This window comes from Rousettus aegyptiacus, unplaced genomic scaffold, assembly GCF_014176215.1.
Source record: "Rousettus aegyptiacus isolate mRouAeg1 unplaced genomic scaffold, mRouAeg1.p scaffold_m13_p_6, whole genome shotgun sequence".
Lineage (NCBI taxonomy): Eukaryota > Metazoa > Chordata > Mammalia > Chiroptera > Pteropodidae > Rousettus > Rousettus aegyptiacus.
Genome location: NW_023416309.1, coordinates 70,548,692 through 70,570,199, shown reverse-complemented (window position 1 = coordinate 70,570,199; position 21,508 = coordinate 70,548,692). Strand labels below are relative to the sequence as shown.

General features: G+C 43.4%; 1 protein-coding gene across 2 annotated transcripts in view; it reads left to right on the top strand.

Annotated features, from left to right (window-relative positions):
- LOC107517402 (protein shisa-6) overlaps positions 1-21,508 on the top strand; it is a 597,831-nt gene that overhangs the window by 1,584 nt on the left and 574,739 nt on the right. For both annotated transcript variants that reach the window (XM_036223917.1, XM_036223918.1), the window contains exon 2: positions 20,599-20,759. In XM_036223917.1, coding sequence (XP_036079810.1) covers positions 20,599-20,759 — 161 coding nt within the window. The remainder of the gene's footprint in view (positions 1-20,598; positions 20,760-21,508) is intronic.

Below are 21,508 nucleotides of genomic sequence, written 5' to 3'. Positions count from 1 at the left end.
GGAACCCAGCCCTAGGAAATGCCTCCATTTCTGGCAGATGGTGTGTGCACTGCTTTAATAACCAGACCAACCCCCCGATCAGTCCTGCTTCTGAGTTTGCCCAGCAGGCCCCCACCCTAAGCCATACACCTTTAGCACATCTCTGCACATTATCATTTTAGCCTGAAAACCAGACCAAAATGTCCCTCACTGCTGTGGACATTAATCACCTGTACCTCGATGAAGAGAAAGGCAAATAGAAATTTCTGAGCATGATTCTCCCTGCCCCCCACCCCTTGCTATTGTGAATGTTGAGAAAAGATGATATTCCCTGGCAGGTTTTATTGAGTCAAATCCTCAAAGAGTGGGTACTTCAATACTGACGAACGATGTTGGAATTAGGGTGCTTCCAGGAGTCCCTTTTATAATCCTCACTCATCACCTTAAGTTCCCACTGCCCTGCATTCCACTTCCATCTTATTTTTAAGGTACTGGGTCTGTGCCTGGACTGGTCCCACTAACTGATGGGGGAGTTGTGACAAATGATCCGTGGTCAGTGCTGGTTCTCAAATGCAGAAGAAAGTAAGACAGATGGCAAAATAAGGACAAGATACTCTTTGGGTCTTATTTGATGAAGAATTCTCTCTATTGGTTCATATTGGATAGGAGAAAAAAAATTGCCAGTGGGCAGATATACCTGGTTCTTATCATTTCCCCGTCTCTGCTTCCAGGCCTAAAGGGTATCTCCTTTCACCTTCTCCTGTGGCCCTGGCTTCTCATCACAACTTCTGCTCTGACTATGGCCTCCTTCTGGTTGACTCTCACAAACCTTTCTTTGGGTTTCTTTCCTCTCTGAGCCTTTGTTCTTTGCTCTCTTAAAGCTGGCCCCTGCCCTGACCTTGCCACCTCCTACAGAATTTATTCATCATTGCTTGGAAGGATACTGATAGTGTTTGGTTGCTGGCAGTTGGCCTGTGCTGTACTGGCTTGTGACCCTGGAGATGTCCCTCTTGGTATTTTCTTCCCCTCCATTGACCTTCCCCCCACCAAAACTAGGGTAAATAGTTTGTGTATGGGTGTATGGCTCAATGGTGGTGCCATGGGGAGGGGCGGGAGAGAGAGGTAACCATGGAAAGGGAGGTGAATTTCAGCCCTCAGACCATTATGTAAATATGGGATGTTTTTTCCTCAAATTCACCTCCTGATTTTATTCAGTTCACAGAACCTCTTACAGCAGCTGCAGTCTTGCCTGATCAGTACTTTGGAAACTATCATATTGGTACTTGTTAGGTAGGGGACCATGCTTGTCTCTGTGTTTGTGGGGGAGGAGACAGAACATGAGAGATCCATCTAGAACTCTTCGTGAGTGACCTTGGGCAGTTTGGGGAAACTTATTTTTCAATTCTGGGTAACTCAGGCTCAACAGCATCCCATCTCGATCTCTTCCCAAGCATGTCAGTGTAAGTATGTATATTGCAGGGAGCTGCTCACTGACTCCTGGTTATGCATGTTAACCATGACTCCTCTCACTTTGCTCACACCTCAGAGGTCGCTGCCTGCTATTCCGGGGATTTTATTGTGCAGAATGACTTCTTGGGGAACTGGGGTAGGGAAAAGGAGAGAGTGACAGAAAAAGCGATATTTACACCGTAATGAGTTTTCCCAGGGAAACTGGAGGGAGAAAAAAGAAAGTATACTCCTCAGAGGTCAACTGAGAGATTGGGATGTGCACTCAGTTACGTAGTTCTTGAAATACTTCAGCAAAGACATTTCTTTCTGAAAAGTCAAGGAGCTTATTCTTGTGTGATTGTCTTTGAAGATGTAGTAGGGCAAGCAGGGGCTGAATGAGGAGACCTGCCTCATTGAAAGGGATATTTGTAGGAGTGTTAGAAGGGGTGAAAAGAAGGATGCTATCCCAAGATCAGCTGTCTGCCTCCTCCTGGGTTCCCAGGCTGGCCAGCCTTCCGCCTGTCCATGAGCACTCAGTCCTTAGAGCAGGTCTTCCTTTCACCTCTCCAGCCTTGAAAGGAAGAACAAATTCAGACTTTTCCAAAAGTGATTAGATCTTGCCATCCTGCTTCTGGGTGACAAGTCAAGGTCTGAGGGGAAACAGCTCTCTGTTGATCCTGACAGATGAGCATAGTCACACTGAGCTGAACCACAGGGAAGAGAAAGAGATGGGCAGAGGAACCCCATGCACAGAACCTGGAGAGCCCCTGATCATCAGGCACCCACCTTTCCCAACTCAAACCGCATTTGTCATCAGGATCTAAAATTCACCTTTCCCTTCTTTTCATCTGTCCAGGCCTAGGCTCAAACTGATGGACCGCAGGCATCAGAAGATTTTAATGTTTCATGAGCAGTTTTTGCAATGCTTTCCTGGGGCTGTTTGTTCAGTGAGGGACTGCCAGTTTTCTCCAAGGACAGGGGCTCTGCCTATGAAATGCCCTAGGAGATTGGCTCCCTTTTGATATTTGTGCTAGCTGCCTCACATTCAAACCTGTTCCTCCTTACCCTGAGTTGATTCATTAGTGTCTTAGAGATGAGATTCATTCTGAGGAAGGAACTGTGTGCCTTTTTTTTTTTTTTAAATGGCTAATTAACAGATGGGTCAGGAAGCTACTAGGATGCTGAAGATGCAGTTGGTGGAGTTAGAGCTGTCCTGGGCCCTCCTACTGCCTGCACAGGGGTGAAGGGGATGGCGGAAATGAAGGGTGGTAGCAGAGAAGTGCTTGGGGCTGTGGGAAGAAAAAAGTGAGCAGATATTTTTAAGAAAAAGGGTAAGTATTAGGAGGTGACCCCTATAGACATCAAAGGGGCTCTTTATCTTTGGCTTCCTCTGCTTATTTCTAGAAGAATCAAGGGAACAGTTCGTTCTACCTGGTCTTCCTCTAGAAATTAATTACAAACTCAAGCTCTGTTTTTTCCTCACAGAGCACATAACTACAGGACCACTTTGCTGGATGATTTAGTGAGTTCTCTTCCTGGGTTCCTGGGCAATGAGTTGTCAAATCACCCCAAACACTCCATTTTTTTTTTTTTGAAGCACTGTGGGCTCATTATAATGATTTGATCTAAACAGAGAATCTACTTGTTTTTTACTTCAAATTTAGCAATTGGAAGGAAAGAGAAACAGCGACTTGCTTTGGACTGAAAATCTCAGTCTTGCATGTTTTCCGTTTTCTTTGAGTGAAAGAAATGCATGTAGGGAAAACAGTGAAATTGTGGAAGAATTTAAGAAGGCTTATGGAGGAGGGGTTAAGGGAAGGACATCAGGAAAACAGAAAGAAGCAAAAATAGTAAAAGGTGGAAGGTAATCTGGGAAGAATTGGATGGTGTTACCCAGATCCTGTGCTTGGTTTCTTCCTGACACCTTGGCTATGTACATTCAACAGAGGTGACCTGTTCATATGCTGTGGGAAAGATATGTTTCAAACTGTTAAGTGGATGTTAGTTTGGACATATAAGGCTACAAAGGTTCATTCTTGGTTTAGTAAGTCAGCCATGCAAATACTTTTCAAAAATTCCTGGAGTTGGCACTTCTCCTGGGCATGTTACTTGCTATCTTCATGCCCTCTCCCACCTCATTTAAGCCCAGAAGGCGTGCACATTTGTTCCTCTTAACATGACCCAGGTTCAGAGCACATATATTTGGAAGAATCTGCTGCTAAGATACCAAGATGTTTACCCACATTTCTAGGCTGCCAAAGCACACGTAGAGAAAAAGTCCGATTCATTGTTTTCAATCTATTTTAATGAGAGATCGGATTGACTGTGCAGTCGATTCAAATCAATTACGCAGGAAGCAGTGGTTAAGACAGCTGAAAAAGTGAGCTGATTGAAAGAGGTTAATTCACTAGCCCCAGTCAGACATGCCAGTGGATCCAGAAAAGAAGGGAACTACATCATAAAAAGCTTCATTCTTCCACTTGCATTGTCTTATTTCTCCAGGGCCTGGCAGGATTGCCTTTAGATCTCAACTTTCTGGCTCCTTTTCCGTAGTCAGTGAGAATCCCACCATTTGTTGGAACTAGCACCCAGCTACTGGCTATTGAATGTCACCACATTCCTTCCTCTGCCACACTTTCTTCATTCTGAGCCCTGCACAATCTATTTTTGAAATTATGGTGAATTCAAGTGCATTCTGTCTTATAATTTTTGTTATATCTCTTGACAATATATGTCTTGTGGAACCACAAAATTGTGGTTTGAACTTAAGATGTCTGAGATTGGTGAAGGGGGAGGGGGCTCTGCTGGTCTATATTAGGGCCTAGGTTAAATTCATTTTTACATTACTTTCTGCTGTAATTTTTTCCTCTTTTCTCTATTTTGAGAAACTTCAACCTGTTATTTTCCTTTGGTCACTTTTATGGTCTCTCATTTCTAGCATCTTCTTTTGCAGATATTACAGATAGGGAAGAGGGTTTGTGGGAAAGTTGACCAGTGAACCCTCAGAGGGTCTCAGTCCCTTGTCCTTGATCAGGCTTATTTCAGTCCCAGTCAGGACAGATTGCTAACTCTATTATTATTACTGTTGTTGTTATCGTTATTGATATTATTATTACTCTTCTGCTTCTCCTTCTCTAGAAGTAAAAGCAGTAGGCTGAGTAGTGCTCGCTATTATTTTGTCATCCACTACAGAATCAGCGCTTTTATTGCAGGCAAGTTCTTTAACCTAACTCCCTAATTTTATAAGTCCAGGGACACTGGATCACAGTGCCGAGGTTTCCCAGCTAGTGGCTGAGTGAACATGGACTAGAAGCCAGGTGCCTGTGTCCTAGGCCAGCACTCTTTTCACAGTGCTGGTCAGCCTCAATTTGCCCTATAAAAATTGGATCTGCTTGATTTTATACACATGATTCTTATTCACTACCAAATAACTTTCAGATTAGAGATGTGAGTGGCAGCTTTCTTCTCTACATTTTTTTTTAGCCTTTCCTCATTCAGTTTTTCCACTTACTAAAATGATTTCTATTCATCTTCCTTGGTCTTTTTGCAGTTTCTCCACATATCTTTTTAAAAGGGCAATAACCTGATCTAAGCATCATCTTTTAATAAGATATGAGTAATGCAGATCATCGAAGGAAGAAGATAACAGTGCAAGTCAAAGAGTTGTGAATCAGGGCAATGGGTCACTGAATAAAACTGCGGGCAGAAATCTTAATTAAAAATTGGGCTTGTGAATGCATTCTGTCCTTTCCCAGAGATGGGCAGGAATGCTGAGACCTATCTACCTACCAGGTCACTGATTTTCAGCTTTGACAGAGATCAGAAACCTGTGGGCCTGTGTGTGGGTTATTTCAGGTTTATCCTCCAGGATGGCTCCTATATATCTAAGAGAGCTCTGTGAGCCGCAGAAGCACATTCACTGGTGCCAGTCCCACCCTTTCTCAGCTCTGGGCCAGGATAGCACAGGACCAAGGTGAATACAAGGTGAGGTGTCCAAAAAAGCTTCAGGGAGGATAGCCAATCAAGCTGGACACTTGGGTCCAATGATTATGTGAAATTAATCTTTGTGGCATGCAGTTTGGGGCCTTTGCCTGCAGTGTGCCTGATTCTTCCTTTGAAAGAACCAGGACATACATATTCTAACGTGTTATCCTTCTAAGCAGTCACCATGGGAGACTGCACACTGATTCTTCCCTGGAAAATGTTGCCACAGTTTCTCTTTTGGAAGTTCTTTCAGAGCCCATGGCATGTCATTGTGACTTTCCGTAATGGTAGCATATTTTTATCTTCTTAGGGAAGAATGGATTTTTGTAAGCAGCAGTAAGTCATGGGGCTGAGGCCAATGAATGAAATAGGTGATCAGTAGGTTATTCATCAAGAAAAAAGAGTGCTTCCAGCAATGAGACCTGCTCTCCTCCGAACTGTGTCAGCTGTCTCCAAAGGCAGGTGCCCAGAAGAGGCATTCTGGTACTGAATGACAGCCTTGTAGGTTAGGGCCTGCTCTCATGATGACCACATTGAAGGGGCCACTCCTCACGTGGAAAGATAATTACTGGCCTTAAAATCTGTTTCATGCTGTATCAGTGTGTTGGGGCAGACAGTGGAGAAGTTGGGAAAGGGGAGAAGAAGTGAGTTGAATATGCAGAAAACAGCTCAAATTACTGCTCAGAAAGGGTGGGTGGGGGGACGAATGCCCCACATTTCTGCATGATATAGTAGAGAGCTAGATTTAGATTCCTAATTTGATAAAGGGACCCAATTTCTTTGGTGTGTAGGTGGCCAGGTTTGAGGTCAGAGCCAGGTGTTCTCTGTGCCCTCCTCCCTTCTGTCCATCTGAATGCCATTGCTTCTGCAAGTTGGCATTCAGATGAGGTCATTGCCTGGGCCAGACAGCCATCCATGAAGTAGAAATGTTGGCAAGCCTGGGGAGATGGGCTCCCAGGGGCCAGTAGATTCCTAATGTGCGTTGACTCTGCCTCCCACCAAAAAAGTACATTCATTTGATGAGATTGATCACAGCAATAGAATAGGAGTGGGACACGCTGAGTTTAAGGGCAGGTGCACCTGGGGCCACCAGGTGCAGCAGTCATTGCCTATTCACAATCCTCTTTGCAGCTGGAGAAGCAGCAGGTTGTGCTGCTGTGGGTAGTATGGCATTCCTTCCGCTCAGTCAGGTGTTAGTGGGTGGTGAGGGGTGGGGCACTGCCATTGCTCCCACTGTGTTGGCTGGGGCAGAGCCTCTGGCCCTGCTGAACTGCCTCCCCCCACCCCACCACCAAAGGGCACTCTTGGTCACTCTGGGTGGAGTCAGTCCTGTTCTGTGGCTGGAGATCCCGCTTGCCTCTGTTCAAGTGTCAGGAAGGGGAGAACTCAGTCTCCTAGGAGCTTATACAACTTTATCACCCTGCAACCCCAGAAAGCCAGTGTTGAGGAGGACCTGAGAGCTCAGTTAAATGAGGACTCAAGTCATATGGATGAGACAGGGAGAGTGATAGGGAAACACTCATGAGAGCTCCCATTTACTAAGGCTTGCTCCATACCTGGCATTTGACTGGAATTGCCACACTGCATCCTTCCATCATCCTCTGAGTAGGTCCTCATTTAACAGATGAGAAAATTAACTCAAAGAGGCTTAGTAATTTGCCCTAGATCACCCAGCTGGTACATTGCCTGTCTCCATTTCCTTTGGGGGCCAACAGGGCAGCCTTCCTGGGTGTAAGTTAGTGACACTCAGGTTACTTGAGAAAGCAAAGATCCACCTGCCTATGCCTTGGGATGGGTTGTCATGGTAAGGGATGGGAATATAAATGACCTACTGATCAGGGTACTGTGGAACTGGGCTGGTGGCCGTCACTTACGTTGCATGCAGGGTGTGAAGGAGCCCTGGGTGGTAAAAGGACTCTTTTTCAAGAATGGATTATATTGGCTGAGGATAGTGAGGGCAATACAAAGAAAATGTAAAAAATGGAAACAAAATGAAACACTCTGGTTTTAATTGTGAAAACAAAAACCACAAAACCTTTTACAGTATTGAAAGAACCCTAGGGTAATTCCTCATGAGTCCTAGCTCCTAAGAGTAATATGGGAGCTATAAAAAATAAGCAATCTGGGGGTGAGAGGATGGACCTCGGGCTAGTCCCAGTTTAATTACTGAGATGTACAGCTCACAAACAGCTCCATTTATCATGCATGCCCTCCTTGCCCCATTTATAACATCTAGCATTGTGCACACAAGACACGGAATTTCAGCCAGCTCACTTCTGCTTCTCTGCTCTAGTTCTATTCTTTTCCGGTCTTGATTCTCTTTGCCCTGTTTCATAATTCTTTGGTCTGTTTCTTATGCCTTTAAGCCCTCTATCCCGAAAGGCATGGGAAAGGAAGGAATCCTGAGGAAACCTCAGAAAACCTGGGTTTTACTCTCAGGCTCCTGTTATTATGGTTGGTGGTGGTTATGACCTTGAGGTGGTCAGTAATAGGGCTCATATTCCTTTTTCCACAGCTCCAGGGCAGGGGTCTCTGACCAGGGCACTCATCTGATTGAGGTGAGTGTGGGAACCATTTCTCTGGCTCTCCCCAGAGAGGTGGAGTTTCGAGCAGTGTTTTCAGTCCTCACCCTGGATCATTCCCACTCTTGGCAAGAGGCCAGGGGAACCCTTGATTTTCCTTGCAGAAAGCCACTACCACCATCTAAAGACCTATGGAGGATGAATTCCGACCAGACTCTGGGTGGCTACAGCCTTGGCCCTGTTCCCCGGCATTTGGGAGAAGAGTCCCTGCTTTCTGCAGGCTTCACAAACACTCTCATTATTCCTGGCGTTTTTGGCATTTGGTCTCGTGTACTGTTCCCATTAGCTCCGGCATTAAAGTCTCATTACTTAGGACATCTGTCCTTTGGACATATTTGTGGTTCCCTTAGCCAAATATCCTCTTCTGGGAGGTATGCTTTCCACCCAGTCACCTCTCCCTCCAGGCTTGCCGTCCCACTGAGGAGGGATCTGAACGTGGAGAGGAAGTGCCACGGCAAGAGGAATGGCTCTTCATTTTAAGCGGCATCAGAGAGTGTGTTCCAGAGTCTTTTGAGGTCCTGGGAATGCAGACCTTTGCTGTTATCCCTAGGGGGTGAACAGGGAAGGGGGCAAACCCCATAATAGCAAATAAGTTGTTGCCAGAAAAGCTTCTCTTCTATGGTCCTAGAATCAGCCTCAGATCCCATCAATAGGGAACTCCAATAGTCTGGGCAGCTTTGCTGAGGGTGGCAGGATCATATTCACTCACTGCACTAAAATGACAGGGCTGGAGGCCCAGCCAAGCTCAGAGGCTGCTCCAGGGCCTGCAGAAGATCTGGGTCGCAGCCTGACCATTGGACTAGCAGTTGACCCTCTCTGACTTTTTGTTGCATCTTGAGACATTTGCCTAAACTTTCCCAGGAATGCTGTCCCGTCAGCCTGGAAGGCTATGCTATGGGAAATCACACAGCTTTTCTGTTCTCAGATCGAGTGTCAACAGCCAGCTTCTTACCTACCTCATGCCAGCGGCTCCTCCCCACCCTCAAAGGTTTGCAGAGAGAATCCGATCTTTAAGTAGAGGATCTGTCACTTCTCTCTCTTTTAAGTCACATCATTAAAATGTTCCTTCTTGTTCCTTTCGGTGTCTTTGTCCACTGTCACTTCTTTCTCTGTCCTTCTTTTGATTCCTCTTCACTTTTGTTGAGCTGTGTTCCTTTCCCCTCTCTCTCCAGTGCTTCTTGAACTTGTCCTGCTTAACTGCAACAATTTGGACTCCGCAAATTCAAAATTTCTCACATTGGACCTGGGAGGAGTTGTTTTTCTTTTTCTTATCTGATAAAAAAGCTGTGATGAACAGATTAATAGCTCAGACAAGACTGTGCAGGGTACATACACTATGCAGAAGGACAGATTGTTTTCAAGCAGGCTCTTCCATAGACAATTGGCATGCTAATTACAAATCATTTTTATCTATTTAAAAAAGTAGCTCTCCAAAGATCAGGGTTTTATTTATTTATTTTTCAGCCTAGTTTGTAATTCTGCAATGGCCTGGGAGGCAGTAAAAGTGCATTTTCTTCAGTGTTTTGTAATTCCCTTTTTCATTGATTGGGATTAGCCTGCCCCTCTTTCTGATGAATTGGTGACTGTAGGCTGCTTTGAGTCCCTTTTAAATTCCTTTGGGGCTTCTGCTAATTTCCCCTCTTCTTGTTTCTTTTCTTTTGTATTTCTCTGAATTTTTAGAATCTAGAAACTCTCTTTTGGCTTCAAAAATTCTGTTACAAATTATGTCACAGCCTCAGGATGAGAGCTCGCCTCATTCTCTTCTACTAGTGGATGACCAGCTGAGCATGAGAGGTTAGGAACCTGGGGGCAGACTTAGCAAAACTTGCCTTGTCTCTGGGAAATTAGGGGACAGTGAACTTTGTCTTTGCTTCCTCTGTTCTTTCTCAATTGACTGTGCTGCCCGAGGAGCCTGCTCTTACACCATTGTTCCCAACACAACTGTTTTAATTAATGAGACCAGGATCACACCTACTGTAGGATATGACAGGGTGTACTTAGACAGCACCTGGGCCCCTTATAGAAAGGACTTTGGCCTCTCCAACATTGCCTGCTTATGTGGCTCTCGAGGGACACCTAGCAAGTCCCTTTTCTCACTTTTGGAGGTTGTCGTCCATCTTTCTTTGACTTAGCAAGGGTCCCCAACCTCTGGACTATGAACCAGTACTGGTTTGTGGCCTGTTTGGAACTGGAGGTGAACGGAGGGCGAGCAAGTGAAACTTCATCTGGATTTACAGCCGCTTCCCAGTGCTAGCATCACCAACCTCAGCTCCACCTTAGATTATCAGGTATTAGATTCTCATAGGAGCACTACCAGTCCCTGGTGCCAAAAAGGTTGGGTACTGCTGACTTGGAACATTTTCTGGGAGCTGAGATAGGAGGCAGGCTAATCCCAGCTTTCATCATTTTCTGTCCCCATGACCTTGGGCAAGTCCCTTGACCCCGCTATGGTCTGTTAGCCTGGCCGTGGGATGGGGGCTATCAAGTTGTGGAGGTGTGTTCCTTGGCTCATTCAAATCTCAGCATACCTGGAAGGTTGGAAAAAACAGTCTACACCTGTACTTTTAATAGTACCAGCCCTAGGGTGTGGCAGAAAATGGATTTTTCTTGCACACTCCATTCATAAGACTGCTATCTGCAATTGACCTCATGGGAATGCTTGTTTTTAGCACCTTGGATTCAGACTTTCTCGATTGAAAGTGATTTATGAGGTGTTTTAGTGCCTCTCCCTCTGGATGCCAGATCCCTCTCCTCTCACATACATCTAGAGCTAAGGCTCCCCCAAACCTCCAGTAGTCCATTCTAAGATGCAATTTCAATTAGTTTTCATGGGGTGTGGGGGTGACATTGACCTCCCCAGTGTGAGGTCTGCCCAGTGGAGCAGCCCAGAGGGAATGTATCCTTTCTACTGTTGTCTTGTTTGTCTTGTTTGAATGGCAGTCAAGGCCCCCTTCAGTATTCCTTTCTCTTGGGTAAACATCCCTAGTTTTAAGTCTGTTTCTCATAAGACATAGTTTTAAGTTTTCAGTCCTTTGCAAATATTGTTTGTATAGAAATGAGATTATGTTCTATAGTGAAACCCCTAAGTGATGTCGCCAAGAGCTACATGTTGATCTCAGTCCTTCAAACAGAATTTAAACATCTAAGGATTTCTTTTGGGAAATTGGTTGGTCTCCAACCCTAGGCACCCATCCATCTCCTCCCTTGTGATGTCAAGATGACATGAGTGTTTGCCTATTTTGTTCATTTCTGTGTTGTAGTGACTAGGGCAGTGCCTGGCACAAAGTAGTTCCTCAGCAAATATGGTTGAATGAATGAATGAATTTAAGTGGAAAAGATTAGGGGTTGTCTTTGTTTTGTGTACCCCACCCATCAAATGGTTGAATTGATGTGAGGGTACTTGAGTTTGGTAATGACAATAGCTTTTATAATTTTTTTTTTAAGGAAGGAAAGAGGGATGAAAAGAGAGGAAAGAAAGAAAAGAAAAAGGTAGGAAGAATAAATAAAAAAAATAACTGAATCCTTTGCAGAAAATGTTGCCCTGACCAGTTTGGTTAATTTGCACTATTGTACCCCAATAGATCCTGATTTATTTTGCTCGTGTTGTGACTCCCTTTGCTTTTTTACTGGGACTTTATCTTGACGTGTCCTTGCATGTTATTGGAAGCACAATTTGTGATGGTCTTGCATAAAGGAACAGACACTCTCTTTGCAGTTGGCTCCCCAAGTCCCAAGTTCAGGGTTCAGTGAATACTGGTGTATGACCAGAAGTATTCCTGTTCTTAAGCTTGAGTAGAAAATATGGGATTTGGGTGGTCCCTTCCAGGATGACCTGTGGCCACAGCCATGCCATGTGGCTCACTCTCTATACCAAGAGTTTTATCTTCTAACATTACTGAGGCATTCCTCCAAGACTCCCTCTTCCACCTATACTTTTGTTGTGGTTCCTGTAGGCTGAGCCTCTGTAGACACTGGGAGGTTGTGTTTGGATATATTTATTAATCAAATATTTATATAGTGCATACTAGGTGCCAGGTCTGTTCATAATGCTCTACAGACATTAACTCATTTTATCTCCATAATAACCCTAAGAGGTAGACATTATTTTTGGCCTTATTTTTTTCAATGAGAAAACAAAGCCACAGGATACTTAAGTAGCTAACTAGTGATCACCAATACTGTATACAAAGCAGCCAGCATTCCATCCCAGGCACTCCGGCTCGAGAATCCCCATGTTTAACCACTAGACTATTCCATCTTTATTTTGCCTTACCTATGAGTTTAGGTCTGTGCCAATAGCAAATCAAAAAGATGACACCAACAGTAATGCTAACAGCAGCAGTGGGTACATTTATTAACTCATCTATCACCAGGCTGCCCAAGTTATAAAACAAATCTCAGTAGCATTTTTGTTTTCCCAGTTCCAACTGATAGCTGCACTTGACATATCCAGATCTTTGATTTATTCTCAAACAATCCAAATATTTCTGAAAAGTCTGGGCTTGGTGTTGATGGTACTGAATTTCTCAGGCCTAGGTAAATTTTCATATGATTCATGAGGCAAAGAATAGAGTATGTGGAGATGATGCTTTTAGGGATGAATAAGGCCTCAGGGGATGTACATCTACTCTGCCTAGATCATGGCTTGTCATCGAGCCACAGCCCCAGGACAGGCACCCATTGGGATGGAGTGACTTGCCCTGCTTGCCTAAAAAACAAAGCAGGCAGACTGAGCCTTCCCTTGCTGAGTTCTGCAATGTTTATTGGCTATGATGAGTTCCAATTGTGCCGGGGACAACTCAGACCTGCAGAACAGCTCAGTGCAGATGCACAAACATTGTTACCACAACAAAAGAGATCTCCACATCCATTCGGAGCCTCTCTGTATGAGGAAAGCAGTCTTGTGCACACACAAAGCCAGCAGCTGTGTTTTTCAAGTGGACTGCGAGAGAACCAGGAATAAGGAAAACTAAATTAAGCCATTCTCCTTGGTCCATGTTTATTAAAAATATATTCACTTAACTTGTCCAGAGTGCATATTTCAGAGACTAACGCATCTTGAGTGACTGCCCAATAGAGAAGCATGAGGATGAGGTCAAAGAAGACACTAGCTGTTCCTAGGCTGTCAGTGTCAAGGAAAAGCTCAGTTAATTGGGACACAAATAACCATAATACTTTACTTAACTGGAATAGTATGTCTACACTCTACCTGTAGGGGAAATCCTAAAGAAGTAACTACCAAGATTTACTTTGGAAAAAAAAAAAAACCTCTGGTTTGTTCTGCAGTTTTTACATGTATAGCTCCATTTCCTAGATTATCTGCATTTTACTTAGTTTCCTCAGTGAAGGGAACTAAAAATTAGATTGGTGGCCCTCTTACGGAAGAACTTTGCATTCTTTTAAAAAAAATTATATTCAGCATACTCTACTTAATTAGGCAGGAATGCTTTTAGAAAATTCTTAAAAAACAAGAATGTTCTCGTTAGTCCTTAGGAATAGGAACATTCATTAGAATAGTTTATTCATAGATTAGTTCATCTCTTTGGCCTTCTATCATACCAATTCAACAGTGTAAATTTCTTTATACTCCTCCTGAATAAGAAAAAGGGCATGATTAGGGGTCTAAACTAACCTGCCTGCTTGCTCTTAGCACAAAAAAACTTACTGGATACTAGCTAAAGTTATTCTCTTCCCTCCATGGCATTTAAATGGCTCAGAAATCCAGAGGCATGGCAGAGGCAGGAGGCTGGTTTCCATTTGTTCCTCTTTAGTGAGCAGCAGCATTCATGGGATCCATGTGAAAAGCATTAGTTGAGATAAAAAAAGACTTACCAGATTAACTAAGGACTTCCAGGTTTCCCACTTAACTTGGGGGGATCTAAGTTTTACCACTGAAGATAGTGAAAAAAATTCCAGTTTTTTTTTTTTAATTTGGCACTCATTTGCCATATTTGTTTTCAAACAAGAAAACTCCATGAAGCTTGGAGTGGAGGGCAAGAGCTTGGTAGATCAGGACTCTGACTCCTCACCTTGGTGATATGAAAAGCAAGGGTCTAGTGAAGTATATTGGTGGTCTGTTCAGAATTTCATTTGGCATAAAGGTTGCACGGTAAAATAATGTAAACCCTGTCAAAGCTGTTGATGTCGATGGCTCACTAAGGTGAATAGAAATGGGCAGTAGAGGGGCAGCTGAGTTCTGTCGGGGTAGATTTTTCCACTAAAGATTGAATACTAAAACGTTTTATTCAGAAACCATTGCAGGGAGATGGTAAGTGAAACAAAACCAAAAAACAAATGTGTAAGTGATGGAGAATTGGAATGATAGATGGATGGATGGATGGATGGATGGATGGATGAATGGAGTGTAAGATGGATGAATGAATGGAAGGACAAATGGACGAATAGATAAGTGGATAATTCAATGATATAAAGTCAGCCTCTAGTTTGCTATGTATGTTTGAAATCTGTATTTACCACTTGCTAGTTGTGTGACTTTAGGCAAGATGTCTAATCTCTCAAAATCTTAGTTTTCTTGTCAGTGAAATGTGGCCACTCGAAGATTATATAATATGCATATAAGAGTTTAACATAATTTCTGACACATAGTAATTACTTAATGAATGATAGCCTTTAATTTTCCAAGCAGGCAAGACTATGAAGCAGAGTTATGAATAAGGTCTTGTTTATTCTTTTTATTGTTTAGGGGAATCATTTGCTATTTTAAGAAAGATTTCGTGTCTTGAATGCAGGTGGTAGCACATCAAAATGTTGACTGGGCTTAGTCCCTGGTGTTGAGATAACTCAACACTTAGAGAAATGCAAACATACTTTCATTTTCTTGGGACCACTGACAACATTAACCCAGGTTTTAAGCAAATAAATTATTGGTCTTGACTTGAAACACTCATTTACTAATTGTTTCTCTATGCCCAAATATTAACTGGCATTTGCTAAATTAGCAAATCCAGATGGAGAGACCGGGATGATGTGTTCAAGCAGCAGATTCATAGGAATGTGAGATGTATGTGAAAGGCAGTCCCAGTGAGCAGAGGGGCATCCAGACTCAAGTCATAAGCCCTGGGTTCAAATTTATGTTCTACCATGTTCTGGTCCTAGGATTAGTATCAGTTTCTTGATAAAAAATGGGGTAATAATAGCTACAAAGGTCATAGGGTTTATATGTACATCACACTGGATAAGGCAGGTAAACATATTTAGAAAGCGTTAAGTACTATCCAAATAGAAGATGGTATCTCAGTTATGCATATGGTTAGTATACAAACAACGAGAACTGAAGAACACTAAAGTTTCCTGGCCTGAATGATCTGAATGACTGTTTTCCCTGCCTGCTCAGATTTGCTGCCCAATTAACTTACTCTCCACTGACTGCCACCATGCACAACAGCCAAGGAAGCCATGTGCCGAAGGGAGTGGTGAAGCAAGGCAGTTATACAGATAATTCAGGCAAAAAGCATTCTTTTGTTTAATATATCCAGATATTGCAGCAAAAAAAAAAGGCACTGGGGGAGGAAGGGATTGGAATAAGCAGAGAAATGAGCAAGATTGTACAAGTTCTTAAATTAGACACATCTGTAGTCGGCACGGGAGGACTGGTGGGGGCCCACACTTAGCTGGGAACCTGTCCTCGCTCCTCACTTGCCTATCTCTGTCTCCCTGATTCTCTTTCCCTCTGAATGACTCTAGCTTTCCGAATCACTTTCTCTGAATTTCTCTTCGACTGTTTCTCAATTTCTCCCTTGTTCCTTTTTCCTACTTGTCTCGGTCCCTCTGTTTCTGTCCCCTCTTCTCTAGCTGCTCATCTGTCTCTTTTTCTCACTCCCTCATCCCTGAATCTCTCCCTTTACCTCTCTCTGCCTCTGATACTCTGACTTGCTCACTCTCTTTCCATTTGTTGGCTGAATTTCTTCCCTCTCTCCACCTGTTTCCTTCTCTATCTGCTTCTACCTCTGTCTTTCTGTCTCTCACTCTCTCCATTTGTCACTGTCCATCCCTTCTTTGCTTCGAAGTCTCTGCTCCTCTATCAGGCCTGAAAGCTGCCACCTGCTAATTTACAGAATTCACTTCCCTGTTCCTCAGTGACCAATTTTCTTTCCTGCGGTTAGAAAGTAGCTCAGGCCTTAACCCATTTCCTCCAGCGTATCCAAATTAATTAGGTGAGACTGGGATCGCACATTTCAGAATTAGAATAATATTTATCAAGTACCCTGGAGAGAAGGGGATGGAAGATGGAGGGGAACAAGGAACAGGAGCAAGGAGGGAGGTCACTGAGCTGAGGAGATGAGGGAGGGGAAGTGTAAGTTGAGGGAGGGGGAACTGGCAGAAGGTTTTACTCCTGAGAACATGGTATCTGAGAGTTAGGGCCACCTTTCTAGTTGCCAGAAGGCACGGGGAAAGGATAGATCTTGGAGAATGGTGTTCAGGAGTCAGGGAAGCCCATGGGAGTGGGTGGTCACCCTGGCTACCATGTTCTTCACTGGGACCGCACAGGGCAGGGGCCCTGCTCCCAGATAGCCTGTCTTTTCAGGAATACCTGCCCTATCATGTCCCTCCTCTTGGGTTGTGCAGACCCAGCTCAGCTGAGCCAACTGGGCATTGTATCCTGAAGAGAATACAGTGCTGGTTATTATCTTCAGGTGGAGACATCCTGGCAGCAACCAAGCTAAAACTCATTCTCCAGCAGCAAGCCACATCCAGGCCTGTCTGGTATCCACCAGGCCTGGTGTCTTCACAGAGGTGTCCTCTTTTTCCCCTTCAGTTCTTGGGGCCTGCATCCTGCAAGGTTTCTTAGGAGATGGGCATCAAGAATCTCCCAATCCAGGGAGAGGTGAACTCAGTTTGAAAATCTTTGCTAAATCCCCCTTGGCCAATGAACCCTGGAGTGAATGCACTCTGAAATTGTCATTTGTACTGTTATTGTGGACAAAAGTGATGGTGGGCTGAAAGCCCCAAAGAGGCTGGGACAGGGACCATCTTCTTTCCTTTCTCTGCTTATGTAATATAGCTGGGAAGTGTGCCAAGACCTGAGGATACACTGACGGCCTGAACAGACAAGGCTCTCTCTTTAAGAACATTCATTTCTGTGTCCCCAGCTCCACTGTGTCACAGAGCCTAGCCTAGTGCTCGATCTTTGGATGGACTGCTCAGTAGATACCTGTGGAACTAGATTACATTGAGCCTTAATCAAAGACCCACTTCATCTAGTACTGTGTAGATATAGATTAGTGTTTCTCAACTCTGCCATTATTGCCATATAATTTTTTGCTTTGGGGGGTTTGGGGAGTTGTTCTATGTATCATAGGAGGTTTAGCAGTACCCCTGGCCTCTAGCCAACAGATACCAGTAGCGTTTCCCTCCCCAGTTGTGACTGCCAAAAAAGTCTTTTGACATTGCCAAATGTTTCCTGGGGGATAAAATCACCATGAAAAGTGACTGATGTAGATTTGGCTTTGACCTACTAAAAGCAATAGACTTAACCACAAGAATCCATACTCCATGTGTACCAGACAGGTAAGATTTCTTATAAGAACATGGGAGGCAAGAAAAAGAAAGTAAAAGAATATCAAATTTTTCTTTTGTAATAGCAGCTTTATGAGATATAATTTGCTTAACACAAAATTTATTCTTAAATTTTAAAATGTACAATTCAGTGATTTTTGTACATTTACAGTGTCATCTAACTGTCACTATCTAATCTGGACATTTTCTACAAATAGAATCATACAACATGTGGTCCTTTGCGACTGGGTTCTTTCAAGGTTCATTCACGTTGTACCATGTATCAATTCTTCATTGCTTTTTTAAGGCTGAATAATAATAATCCATTGTGTGAACACACTACATTTTGTTTATCTGTTCATCAGTTTATGGACACTTGGATTGTTTCCACCTTTTGGCTATTATTAATCATGTTGCTATAAACCTTCACATACAACTTTTGTGTGGATGTATGTTTTCATTTCTCTTGGGTATATACCTAGGAGTGGAATTGCTGGGCCATGTGGTACTCTATGTTTAACATTTTTGATGAACTGCTCAACTGTTTCTCAAAGGGCCTGCACCACTTTGCACTCCCAACAGCAGTGTATGGAGGCTCTAATTTTGCCACATTCTTGCCAGCATTTGGTATTATACTCTTCTTGGTTCTAGCCATCCTAGTGAGTGTGAAGGGGTGTCTCAGTGTGGTTTCATTTGCATTTTCCTGATGACTAATGATGTTGAGCTACTTTTGATGTATAGCTTCTTTGGAAAAATGTCTTAATTTCTTTTGTCCATTTTTAAATTGGGTTGTTTTTCAGTTGTTGAGTTTTAAGAGTTCTTGATATATTCTGGATACAAGTATCTTATCAGAAATATGATTTGCAAGTACTTTTTCCCTTCTTTCATTCATTTCATTTTCTTTCATATTTCATTTTCTTGATGGTATCCTCTGGTACAGAAAAATTTTTAATTTCGATAAAGTCCAGTTTATCTTTTTTTTCTTGTTGCTTGTGCTTTTGGTGTTGTATCTAAGAAACCATCGCCAAATCCATGACACAAAGCTTTACTTCTATGTTTTCCAAGAGTTTATAGTTTTAGTTCTCATATTTAGATCTGTGATTCATTTTGAGTTAATTTTTATATATTATGTGAAGTAAGGGCCAAATTTATTCTTTTGCATGTGGATATTCAGTTGTCCCAGCATCATTTGTTGAAGAAACCATTCCTTCCCCCATTGAATGATCATGGCATCCTTGATGAAAATTAATTGACTATAGATGTATAGGTTTATTTCTGGGCTCTAACTACTATTTTATTGGTTTATATTTCTGTTATAACTTTTAACTCATATGGTAGGAAGGTGTCTTTGATAAACAGTAGGATAAAGGAATTAAGGAACTTGCATGCATGTGTGGTTAAAAAATAAAATACTTATCGCATTTTGCAATTAGAAAGGGTCTTGGAAGTCAGTATAAACCCTTGCTTGGTTAATGGGGGGAAAAAGATTAAATTTTAATTTTAGATTAACAAATCTTCCCAAAGATTTAGTTTATCAGTGGCAGAGCTGGGATTAGAACCTAAATCTCTTGACCTTTAGGACAATGCTTTTTACTTATTCCGAGACTCTGAGCCTCAGGTCTCTGACTCAGACCACAGGCCTGTCTGAATTTCTTTACCAAACTGGCAAGCTTCTGTGTTTTCCTTACTCCTTGGTCCACTCAAATGAATGGGGGTGATGGCCATGTGTCTGCTCTTTCTTTACTGCCTGAGAGAAACAAAGTCAGTGAGGGGAAAACATTTGGAAAATCTGAAATTGCTGTATAAATGTCACTGAGTGATAAGAATGCCAGCTTGATGCTCTTCTCCCAGGAAGGTTCAGCATGTCAGAGGCAGCATAATGGAAGAAAACAATTCGCTCTCAGACAACACGTTTTTAAACTGCTGTGGAGCAGAGTACAGGAGCTAGAATGCCACTGTGAATGAAGCCGTGGGGCGGGCCAGGCTAGCTGAGAGCAGCCTTGGCAGCATGGCGCCTTGCCCCACCCAACACAGGGATACCCTGAGTAGACTGAAGAATCCTTGCCCAGCTCGTGCAAAACAGGGGTTCACTCAGACCCAGGGAACCTGGCCCTAAAATGACAATATCCAAATAGTGGTTTCTTGTGACTTGTCCACACTTATCTTTGCCCTTTCAGGGTATCCCAGCATGTCTCTATTTTCCATCAACACTGCCTATCTCATATGTCACACCCACAGAGGGAGTCCTGTTTGAAACCAGGTTGGCAAGTGATTTCCCCTAAATTGTGAGCCCTTAGATGACAGGTGTTGTGCCCTATTTACCCCTGTCTCTGCAGGGATTGATGCATGCTGAGTCCTCAATAAATGCGGGTTTGTTTGTTAAGCCTAGGTGTTGAGTGAATAAAAGCTGCTCTCTTGGGGTAACTGGGTCCTTGCAGAGGGTTTGGGTGTCTCCAGGGACAGTAGCATCTCTGCACATATCTTTCTTCCTGTGCGTTTTCCTCTCCGTGTTTATAATTGCTCTCTCCTTTAAGCTCCACTTGTGTTCCCTGTCTCAACCATCCATGTGTTTTGTGCTTTATCTTTTTATCTGTACATCCTGTTTTTGCAGCTAAATCACACCTTTCTTTGACAGTGGGAGCTGTGTGCTGTACTTGGGCCACCAGTATAGAGCCCATGCTACTCAGTGTATGTTTTTCAGTGGGGAGGTTGGTCCCCCTGATATTAGTAACCTGCTGCTGAATTTGAGGCCAATAGTGTCAGCCCTTCACTGCAGTGGCATTCCGCTGGCTGGCTGATGCAGATATCTGCCTGGAATTAGGGGTGGATTTGGGGAAGCCAGTCTTTTGAAAGGGCTCAGAGTTCCTTGATGCAAAATGAATTAAATAAACCATAATCAATGCCTTTTAGTGCCTGTACCCTCAGGCATGGCAGCATCTACCTTGCATTCCCCCTGAGACCAGCCCCAGGTGAAGCTGTGACTACTGAGAACTGAATGCTGTGGCTTGGTCTCCAGTAGCTCCACATGTTACAGGCCCTTTGCACACTTGCTTAGTGAATCTCACTGTGTCATCTCCTTTTTGTTTAGGGCCCTGGCTGACATCTTGAGACAACAGGGACCAATCCCCATAGCACACTGTGAAAGAGAAGTGATCTCGGCTATCGATACCTCCCCCAAAGAGAACACACCGGTCAGATCGTCCTCCAAAAACCATTATACCCCCGTGCGTACAGCCAAGCCGACTCCAGGTAAGTGCAAGCTGATGGCCTTGAGTCTTTGCTGAAGTTGGTGAGAGGTTTCAGTCATGTCGCTGCTCTGATGGGGGAGGTCGTGGAGTCTGTGCTATGGGTGACTCTCTAATGGGCATTCAGGCTTGTGAAGGTGTCTGGAGACTGTCCCCCTGGAGTGGCATTGGCATGGGACAGACTGCAGCCATTGAGTGTTTCGGCTGGAGGAGAGCCGTTTGTTTATGGTACCTGTGATTTAGTGCGTGGCCGGCGTAATTCTCTTACCTAAAAGGGAGCTTGCAGCTTCCTTGCCCATGCGCGAGAGGGCTTAAGCTGCCTAAGGTCCTAGACATGTGACAAGAAATTGCTGCAGTCCATTGTAGAGACTGCTAACTATTGGAATCTCAAAAAGCACTTTCAGAAGTTAGGGATTGTGTCTGTATTATAGGGTGACCCATTCCTGTACTCTAAAGATTGCTTGGATAACTAATGAGTCACCATGTAATAGCAATACTTTTTTAATTGGCTGTCACTATAACCCTAGGAAGGAAACGGAGCAGGGCTTATTATCCTTGTTGTATGGAACAATAAATGAAGCTCAAGGAAATTAGTGACTTGGATAAGGTCACTAAGGTGTTAATAATAATACTACATTAGTAGTGATAACAATATAACTTTACATTTCTTGGGATCTTGTTCTGTGCCAAAGTATTATGCCGAACACTTTACATGTATTTTCTTACTTGTTTTTCATAGCAATCTTAAAAATA